The sequence below is a fragment of the Engystomops pustulosus genome, chromosome 3 (genome assembly GCF_040894005.1).
Source record: "Engystomops pustulosus chromosome 3, aEngPut4.maternal, whole genome shotgun sequence".
NCBI lineage: Eukaryota > Metazoa > Chordata > Amphibia > Anura > Leptodactylidae > Engystomops > Engystomops pustulosus.
The window spans coordinates 96,420,997-96,432,323 of record NC_092413.1 but is presented as its reverse complement, the minus strand read 5'-3'; the positions used below and the strand labels follow the sequence as shown (position 1 = coordinate 96,432,323).

At 38.9% G+C, this 11,327-nt stretch overlaps 1 protein-coding gene across 20 annotated transcripts in view; it reads right to left on the bottom strand.

The window, feature by feature from the left end:
• Window positions 1–273: 273 nt before the first annotated feature.
• EPB41L2 (erythrocyte membrane protein band 4.1 like 2) overlaps window positions 274–11,327 on the bottom strand; it is a 99,621-nt gene continuing 88,567 nt past the window's right edge. For all 20 annotated transcript variants that reach the window (XM_072141533.1, XM_072141536.1, XM_072141529.1 and 17 more), the window contains 3 exons: window positions 11,243–11,323; window positions 10,202–10,319; window positions 274–2,811 (listed from right to left, as the gene is read on the bottom strand). In XM_072141533.1, the coding sequence (XP_071997634.1) occupies window positions 10,209–10,319; window positions 11,243–11,323 (192 nt within the window). In that variant the 3' untranslated portion in view covers window positions 274–2,811; window positions 10,202–10,208. The remainder of the gene's footprint in view (window positions 2,812–10,201; window positions 10,320–11,242; window positions 11,324–11,327) is intronic.

Here is an 11,327-nt window from a genome sequence, read left to right as displayed (position 1 = left end):
ATTGGGGAAGACAACCTTCAGTTATTCAGACATAATTTATTTCTATTTTGGCTGGACTCATAAATGACATGGCACTTGAATTCATTGGGTGTTTGTATAACATGGTATTTGAGGAAGATGTAAGCAGCCACATAGAAGTAGCAATGGAAAGGCAGCACACTAAAGTATATTGGGGCTGTAGGTGAGGAATAGGGCCAGGATAGAATGTCCAATGCATCGTATTCTTTATTATATTTGGAAATATTTAACAAGTAGTTAAAACACATACATGTATTCAATAGAATAAACAAACTTTATTTAAACAGTATTACAGAAAGCAAAATATTCTTAATACAACCTGAAGCTGCTATAAATCTAATTTGGCATTTTAACTATACACTGTCGACTGTAAATCAAGACGAGAGACAAACTCAATACACATTTGCTAGTGGTAACCAAGGTGGGTGAAGTCATTGGCAAATTCAGAAAAAGTGTATCTTTCTACATGCCAAAACCTGTATAAATCATTACAAAACATTGGAAACATACATCAGAGTTTAACTAGGTTTCTGACAACTCTACCATGTACACAGATAAAAACCAAGTGCTTCACATATGTGAATTCTAGAATATGGTTTAATATTAACAAACAGCACAATGTTGCTTCAAGCTGCCAAATGTAAACCTCCTTTTGGGAGAGATGAAACTTATATCACCTTTCCTGGAATGTTTAAGTTGTCTTTTTCCAAAGGGAGCGGCAGTGTTCATTTCTAGCTGGACAGAAATAAAGGGGCGATATGTAGCTGGATGCGGTCTCTCTGTTGGTCTACGCTCTACTACAGGGGTCCCCAAACTTTTTACATAGGGGGCCGATCACTGTCCCTCTCAGACCGTTGGAGGGCCGGACTGAAGTTTAAAAATAAAAAAAATATTAATTAATTAATTATTTCCTATACTGCCCCTGATAATTAATTATTTCCTATGCTGCCCCTCATAATTAATTATTTCCTATACTGCCCCTCATAATTAATTATTTCCTATGCTGCCCCTCATAATTAATTATTTCCTATACTGCCCCTGATAATTAATTATTTCCTATGCTGCCCCTCATAATTAATTATTTCCTATACTGCCCCTCATAATTAATTATTTCCTACGCTGCCCCTCATAATTAATTATTTCCTATACTGCCCCTCATAATTAATTATTTCCTATGCTGCCCCTCATAATTAATTATTTCCTATGCTGCCCCTCATAATTAATTATTTCCTATACTGCCCCTCATAATTAATTATTTCCTATGCTGCCCCTCATAATTAATTATTTCCTATACTGCCCCTCATAATTAATTATTTCCTATGCTGCCCCTCATAATTAATTATTTCCTATGCTGCCCCTCATAATTAATTATTTCCTATGCTGCCCCTCATAATTTATTATTTCCTATGCTGCCCCTTATAATTTATTATTTCCTATGCTGCCCCTTATAATTTATTATTTCCTATGCTACCCCTTATGAGGAAATAATTAATTATGAGGGTCAGAATAGGAAATAATTAATTATGAGGAGCAGGATAGGAAATAATTAATTATGAGGGGCAGCATAGGAAATAATTAATTATTCCCTATGCTGCCCCCTCATAATTAATTATTTCCTATCCTGCTCCTCATAACTATTCCCTATGCTGCCCCTCCATTATTATTTTCTATAATTGCCCCATAATCCATAATTTCATATATTAGGGCAGCCACAATGTTTCTACTGCTGTTTTAAAAAAAATAATAAAAGCCCTGTACTTACCTCTGGCTCCTGCATCTTCTTTCTTCGGGCTGCTGCCGGACAGGAAGCGGTGCGCGGCCGCGTGATGACGTAATCACGCGGCCGCGCATCCAGGTTCAAGGAGCGATGTGCGCCGGGGTTGTCTTCCGGCCACATCGCTCCACCTGCAGTAATAGTGCTCGAGCGGCCGTTTCCGGCCGCATCGAGCACTATTCAGTGACGGGCAGGAGCTTCCTGTCCGGATGGACGGAGGCCCCTGCCTGACTGCCGTACTGGAGCGCCAGCCCGGGGGCCCCGAAATAACAAATCCGGATCCCGGGGCTCGGCGCTGGATGGGACGGGGGCCGGATAGAAACGGTCCGCGGGCCGCAAGTGGCCCGCGGGCCGTAGTTTGGGGACCCCTGCTCTACTATATACCAATAAAAGCCTCAACTTCATATAAAATGTCCACTGGCTATTTTTCACAAATATATAATAAAAAGGCTGTGTTGTATCTATATTATCTCTCTTGGTTTAAACAAGAATTTAAAACACAAGTGCCGGTAGAAAAAAAAAAAATACCAATGAACATGGAATTGGATTGTAGGAAAGGTGTAAAAAAAAGAATGCTTTCTAAACATTTGATTCACCTGCATATTCTGTAAATAAGTAATATTTAAGAAAATAAACATAAAAAAATACAAATAAGTGGGAAAACTACATTAGTTACACAGATTTCGGCATCCTCAGATCAGAGGTTCTGTTTTGTTTCTTTTTTAAAAGGTTATAGGTCACAAAACATACAACCAAGAATTACAAAAATAGAAAGTAGTTGTGCAAACAAAACTCTACTATAAAGCTATGAATGTTAGGAAGTGGTTATAAAAATTAAACAAGCAGAAAGGAGTGGAAAAGCACAAGTCAGGTGTTAAGCTGAGGTTGTATGTTGGCATCTTAACCGTCAGGTGTCCCGTCATGCTTGCCAATCCTGGTCACATCATTTATGATATGAGCAGCAGGACATCGTTGCGTTGTTGGCGTTTCTTCATTCTGTAACCATCTTGGACTTTATTCTGAAAGCAAAAAGGTAAAAATAAAAAGGGGATATAATTTGTGAGGAGAATAACAAAAGTGTTCACATTGTCATATTAGAAGGACTACCTAACAAGATTACATGCTGAATACCAAGAACACTGCTCCTTCATATGTTGTGTGGTATGCACAAAAGCAAATGTATTCAAATGATGGCACAACTACAAGAGATATATGCATTTCATTCGTCACACAATATATTAAATATTTATTATATACACACACATTTCTTCAATTCGCTATTAATTAATTCGCTGTGGGAGTTACTACATGTCCCAGAGCCGTTCTATGGTGGTCAGGTGCCTCAAAAGTGCATGTGTGGTAACAACTACAAGATTGTCTCCAAGGACAACTATCTTGTCCTTAAGGGACAATATGGACATATATGCGAAATTATCTTCACACGGGTACATTTTTTTTTAAACATACAGCTGAACAAATATTTATATATGGCAGATGAATTTAAATAAATGCATATTCCCATATGAGAATACCCCTTTAAATGTCACAAGGAACAACTACACACCTTGGAAGCACAGCATAAAAGTAAACATTCACCAGAATTATTGAGACAGATTCCATACACTCCCAGATTATACATTTACTGCTTTGGAAAGAACAGGCTTGGTTTTTACGAAAAAAGCAGCAGGGCCAATAAGCTACTGAGTAACTGATGTAAGAAAGGGAGGTTAAGGAGGAATATTCCAAGACAGTCCATGTACTCAACCCAGTTGAATAGTTAAATAAGCACTCTGGTAAAATTGCCAATTCTTTCATTATGTCCCTATACTCCAATATATATATATATATATATATATATATATATATATATATATATATATATATATATATATATATATATATATATATAATCCTGCATTTATTGGCTTATTTGGCAGTCTGTTTCCATATGTGGAGATTGCATGGTCTTTTCCTTCTAAGTAACAGGCATCAAGGCAGGTTGTGGACACGTAATAACCTTTTGAGCAAAGATAGTCTGTACTGAAGAAGCAAGGGTCAAGTACTACCTAATAAACTGAAGCACCTAGCTGTAAAACTAAAAAAAAAATAGTAAACTAGTTAAATTGAACAAATGGAGGTGTTACAAAGCTAAATGTGTGGCTGTGTTTCTCTGAAAATAAGAAAGGGTCTTTTTTCCTCCAAATAGTGACTTAGGGGTCATTTTTTTCTTTCGTAAACAAACAAAAGAAAATTCTACAATTCTATGAGTACGATTATACCATCATCTTCTGGAGCACCTTGAGAACTCTGAAAACCCTCAATTCCATTGTGAATTTCTTGCGAATATTGCCCCAACTTCCTCTACGTGACTGCTTGTAGCATTGCACCTGTCAGTTCCCTCATGCTGCATTCAGCACCTAGAAGCAGGTGACGTTTTAAAGAGGAAAATCTCCCCATCAATGCCATACATTTGCGTTTCTGGGTGCAAAAGTCAAATATACACAAAATAAAGTTACAGACGGGTGTTGAAGATGTATATGAAAATTACACACCCAACTGTAAATTCAACTGTTGATATCTCTGGTGGCACCTTAAAACATAATCCCTGTGCAAATGATTTAAAATGACACCACAACTGTGTTTCTAAGAGCCACATTTCAAAAGATATAGCCATTGTAACTAGGACTTATTTTCTGGATTGGGCTTATATTTCAATTGTACTATGAAAAGGCTGAAAATATCAATTAAGGCCTTATTTTCAGGTTAGTTCTTTTTGGAAAAAAAGGTTAATGAGTGTAAGGCAAACTACCCTATATGAGAAAATCAGAGGTGGTTTCTAAGGGAACCACCTATAAACTAACAATGCGGTTTATAGCATTCCCTCTTTACATTAGTTTTAAGCGGTTTTCCCGCGACAAACTCCGTCAGCTTCATAGAAAAGAAAGGAGCAATGTAACCATTCACACATTCGGCTGCTCCACTTAGCAACGAGGGGGCCAACCGGGGTGCATCGAACCTCTGTTCTTGTGATCTGTGGGGGTTCCATCACAGAATTTTTTTTTTTAAAAACGCCATACTGTATCTTGTAATGACAGTACAGTACAGAAGTGCTATTCCTGAAATGGCTAGGAACTAACAAGCAATGCCTGTGTTTGTAGAAAGAAAATGAAGATCCCATCATTTTGACAACACAACAAACTGTCAATGAAGTACTAGAACAAATTACTTGCCAAAATGAAAGCAGCAAGACAGTAATTTGGGAAAATGAGTTGCAACTGTAATTGTTATTGTGTTTTGCTGTCAGACGAGTTGCTTAAGCACAGTAAAATATCTGTTTACTTCTCATTCACTATCTCAAAATTGTCATCTCAAAATCTTATCTCAGGGACGTTAAGTTAAACTGTCAGTTATATATGTATACGGCTATAAGCTAAAGGTGTTTACCAAGATTATAAGCAAGGATTTTTTTGTTTGCTTGGTACTACTTATCAGGGTTATAGCAAAAGACTGAGTAAGCTGTTTTTACCAAAATACAAAAAAAAAAAAAAAACACTCCCTTGAGCCCATTCACACAAACCAATCAATCACTCAGTGATACTGATCTATGCAGTATGCCAAACCCAGATTGGAGGAGTGAGTATTTATTAGGGCAACTACCCAGAAGTTGAGCAGGAGCAATAGCCGCAGCAGCAACAGCATCTAGTTCCCTAATTGAACACATTGATTGAATGGGGGTGAACAAACAGTCACCTCTGTCCAACCTTTCCTGAAAAAAAGGGAGAGTTAAAGTGGTATTCCAGAAATATGAACGTCTGATAGAAAAACCCATTATGCTATAGATAAATGAATATAACAAAACTCATTAGTCTAAAAATGATGCTTAAATAGATTGATTTTATGATTCACAACATTTTATGGCCTCTCTAAAGTAGGTGGTTATCACAAAGATGGCCGCCACTGGAAACTACAAGTCCCATAATCCTTTAGTTCTCAGTAACTCCTCGTACGTCCTATGCTCTGCTCCCAGTGATGATCTAACAGACTGTCCTGCTCTGTTACCATAGTAATGATGTGTAACTGCCATCACCACAACACTGGCCATACTGGATGCACTGCAACCAACCGACTACAGCCAAAAATAGTGATCACATGATCCGCCCTGGCAGGTGTGGACATGTGACCAGCGGCCATCTTCTGTCCTGTGTCTTCTCTGCGCGAAGGAAATCAACGAACTGATTAAAGGGCCGGTAGAATTTTAATTCTCCATTACAAATTTTAAATAACAACTAATTACATATTAGCTTAGATTTTAAGTGCCCACTTGTATATGAATTATGCTGATTCCTGGAATGCCCAAAATTATTGAGCGACAGTTTCATGTACTGTCAACATAAAACTCACTAAATAATTTCACTATGAATTACCCTCATAATTCCCTAAATCGACACAGTCGGCCACATCACAACTGCATCTCGGCCGTGTGCAGGCAACTCCATCTATTCACACCCTTATGATGGAAGAGAACAGATGTCCTTACACAGGATGTGAACAGGGCCTTAAATGGCACAATACATTTTAACTTTTAACCCTTACCCTGGAAAGAACACTTCCCATACATCCTCAAAGGGTGGCACATCTTAGGCCAAAGAGGTATGAGATACATCCTGGATTCTGGGAGCCACGTCCCGGTAGCCTCCTGGCAGCTGCGCGCACATAGACTATCTATGCAGAGCTGGCTGTGAAGCCGGAGCTACTGTACAGCCGCCAGCTCTGCATAGATAGCCTATGCAGAACACAGACGAGTGAGTGCAGCTACCAGGAGCTGCGCGCTGAAGATCTCATAGTTGGAGGATCCAAAGAGGCTACTACAACGTTGAGTAGCCACGCTGTGTAGCTTCAGCTCCAGCTACGCCACGCCCCAGTGGCCTCTTTCAGATATTTGCATAGTAGGCGATAAAAGATTTATAAAGTTACAGGCCACTCAAGGATTAGAGATGGTAGGTTTTCTTTAACAGTCAGTATTTCCGGTACCACCTATAAACAAAATTCTCATATGAAAGAGGAGATGCACCTTGGGATTCTAGGTACCAGGGATCCAAAGTTACTGCCCTCTGAAGCAAACAAGGGCACTTACTCATAGATCCAGGCATTATGACTGTGGAAATATTCTTATGTGTGTTATTCCTGGCCTCCTTCCTTCTAATATCAACCTTTAGAATTATGCTAATGGGCCAGAAGGTGTTACCAGAGTACCTCCATGCTGCAGCTTCACAGGCTGTAACACTATCTCACCATCCCCACTGCTCCCTCAGCACCCCTCCAGTCCCCCCACATGACCTTTCTATCCTATTGTACCTCCCCTTGTGCATGAAAATTGTGAGACAAGACATGTTATGTTGTGAATCAGATTTACCCAAGTTTCAGAATGGTATTGGTCATTGATGTTTCAATGCTATTCATTGTATTTGAACCCCCTTCGAGCTGTGTGTATAGACCACTGAGGGTCACTTTGGATCTGCTAATCCATTTAGCCAAAACACCCAAAAAACTTTGATTATAAAAATCACTTGACTATCTGCAGTATCTGAATATAATAAATGTCCATACAGATCTTTTACTTGCAAGTCTGTACACTTTTTGCTACCTGTATCTAAAGTTTTGCTGCCATCTACTGGTAAAAATTGGAAATTTTTGGAGTCTGCAAACATATATTGTTTAGGCCTCATGCACACAAGTGTGAGCATTACATGGGCCACAAACTAGGGACCCTTGGTGCCTTGTTGCGAGGAATAGGACCTCCGCCGAGTTTTGCAGCTCCAGCAGTCTGGTCACATGCTGAGCCATGGAAACCACAGCCATGTCTATGAGCCTATAGAAATACATCTGGACATCCCAAAAATATATCATGCATGAGACCTCAGACAGTTTCTAAAATCTTTTATTGATTTTTCTTGGAAAGATTATAACTAGGGCTCATTGTGATAGCCTAGATAATCTAGTATATCCGGAGGCACCAACTAACCGACTACACCTTTCCAAAGGATGAATGTATGATTAAATGTATCCCAAGCCAAGCTGTGTCCTGCACTACATTGACAGCCGTTCTCTATGAAGAAGGTCAGACACTTAAAGGAAATCTACCATTACCCAAAAGGAAAAAACACACTACACATACTCACCTACTCTCCTCTTCAGCCAGATCTCAGCGCTGGTCTTATTTAACATTAACACACTGTTCAGTGCTCCGGGCTGCTTATTATGCCCTCCCTCGCCACCTCCCTCTACAATGCGGAAGTGAATTCTCTCCTCCCACATGACATCTCCTCATTCTCCCAGCATCTCCCAGGTTTCAACATTAAAGAAGACAAGCACCGAGATCGGGCTGAAGAGGAGAGTAGGCGACTATGTGTGTCTTTTTAGTTTTAGCTTTACATTTTTTATAATATGATATTTAATAAAGAGAAAATACTGACCCAAATCACACATGTATGGAGCAGAGACCTTTCGGAAATAAGTACGTATATACTCGAAAAATGTGCTGAAAAACCCTAACTCAGATTATACTAAGGTTGACAATCAAGCAATGTGGCTACACCTTAAAACATATTTTTTAATATACAAGGTATAAAATCTTATCCTTAAGTCTAAAAAACATATAGCTGAGTGACACTGCCCAGCAACAATTGGCTACAGCAATGAGGGACCCAGAGCCAGAGCTTCAGAAGACAGAAGAGGACCTGCGGTGGGCGTACAGAGGGTTTAGTTTAAATAGGCTGGGCAGGCATACTTGGCGTGAGGGGTGCTGGCTATATACCATATATTAAAATGTACTGAAAAACCCAAATTTGGCTTATACTAGAATCAATAGGTTTTCCCAGTTTTTTGTATTAAAATTGGGTACCTTGGTTTATACTCAGGTCTGCTTATACTGAAGTATATACGGAAGCAAGTAGAAAGTTTTTTTACCTGCGACAGACAGTCGCTGGAACGAGTGACAGTCTATAGATACATATGCGGAAGAACGGCAGCTTAGTGGTTAGCATTACAGCCTTGCAGGGGACCGGGGTTCAAGTCCCAGGGTTAACATCTGCAAAGAGTTTGTATGTTCTCTACGTGTTTGCGTGGGTTTCCTCCCACACTCCCAAAATACATACTGGTAGGCTGATTAGATTGTGAGCCCCATTGGGGACAGGGACCAATTTGGCAAGCTCTGTGCAGCGCAGCGTAATCTGTAAAGATTAGTAATTATTAATTAATTAGTAATTATTATATTTATTATTATTTTTGTTAACCCAGTTATTTACAGCTAGAGTAAAAAGAAAAAAAATTCAAATAATAATATAATATAATATAATATATATAGTTCGTATATTGCCATCAATGTGGATATAAAAAGAAAAACAAATTTATATACAGTTTGTATGCTGCAGTATTAAGCACTACTGACCATGTAGTATTTCACATATATGTTGGTGCTGAGGTTCTAGGGAATCCCCACCGTAGCTCTGAATGGAATGCAAGCTACTGGGAATTACGCAAGGAAAAAAGTCAAGGGATGAATCCAATCATTTGGCCATACTGGGCAAAAACTAATCTTGTGTAAGGGGGAGTCTATTATATCATTATATTTAAGGGGGCTGTCCAAGACTAACAAAAACAAGTGAGGTGACGGGAGAGGAATTACAAATTAAAAAAATTAACAAGTACTGTACTTACCTCCTCAGTCCCTCCCGTTTGTTTACGGCGACATGGAAGCTCCACTCTGGAAACTTCCAGGCGGCTGAGCACCTGATAAAGTGGTCGGGTGGGAGTGCCACCCACCCAGGGAACCTTGCTTTTTTTGTTTAGTTACTTGGGCAACCCCTTTAAACTTGATTATTGTTTAGATTCAATCTTCCAACCTTGCATGGGAGATAGGAACATTTCCAGTGGGCACTAGACTCAAATGTGGATACTTTGCCCATTAGAAGCCCAATGTACTGGTATACAGAGTTGTATCTACTAAAATACATCTCTACAATGGTTAAATTCGTTATACATTTAATATCATAACCAGTAAAACCTATACAAAACAGTAAAACAATATATGCAGTTATTGTCAGAGATACATTGAGATAATATGTAACTAATATGTAGTGATAAGAATATAAAATTAATAATAAAAATGTCAAATAAATGGTCATTCAGTAACATAACTACTGCAAAAGCAGGTCACTTGTCTATTGTTGGACCTCTCCCTAAACTACCGACCATGACCTACAACCAGCATACATCCCTGTACACCAACTTATGTAAAAGCTAAAATATGCAATGGTGCCTGTAAAAATCTATATCATCACTACAGCACCGGCAGGACCTGAATTAGCCAGTCAAAATAAAAAGCTATAATATTTTCGGACAGTTACTTACCATCTGATTATTCTTCTTCACCTTCCTCAGTCACCTCTGTCTCCTTGTGCACCACCACGCGAGTTATAGACATGTCAGGGTGCTGCTCTTTGGCCTCCTTAATTGCTTGTGCTAATGCCTAGGAAAATATCCGAAATGTCTCAGGGTCACAATTTACAGAAATTATTTTCTTTCAATTACCATTTACTATGTAGTGGGTAAAGGCTACCACTAATGACGCTGTCATGTATCCACATGGGGAACACATAACACAAAAGGTTTTCCCATATCACCAGATTCTGCAACCTCAACTTGTTCATACTTCAGTGTATAGACATGTGTAAGGCAACATTTTCCATTTTGGGGACTGTAGAGCCTTTTGATAAGGTTTTTTTAAACACTTATGTGTGGTGAAATGGCAAAAAAAAGTGTCAAATCATTTTTCCGATTAAAGTAGTAAAAGTAAATAAACTTTCACCAAAATATGTTATAAATATGTAGAGAGCATGATTCTATGAACCTTCCCCCCTTCCCCTGCCCCCAAGTTCAGCTACAAATGCAGAGGATGCATGTACTTCTACAATTCTGCAAACCCTCTCCCACACAGCAGTGCATAGAGCAGGGTGTGACTGCTAGCACTATGGGGAGGAAGGGGGGTGGGGTGGATAAATTAAAATGTGAGGTGCTTAAGTGATTGTACATGGGATAAATCCACAAAGGTATTTTCCTTTACTTGTGGTGTGCTGCTTCCTTTCATTGGGTGGTATATCCATCTATAAAGATTATTCTTCTTATTAAAGGGTCAAGCTAGTATAAAGATTATGAGCAGATACAAAAGCAGCTAACCACCACTGAATACATATGCAGACTTTTGATACAATTCTGAAGGAGTACCTTGCTGGTTTACCCCAGCACCTAGTAGACCACAGATCAATAAATATTCACCATTATGCTATTTATTTTTTTTTGGAAGCTTAAGCTCTATTACTGTCTCAGTATATGCATTCTATAAATCAAAATTTAGAAATGCATAATTTTAGCTTTACTCAATACTCAGCCTACCTCATCGTGATCAATGTCCGCATCGCCACTGATAACAATACGTTTTTCAATTCTGGTTTCAGATACTCCTCCTTTTCCAGTCTGC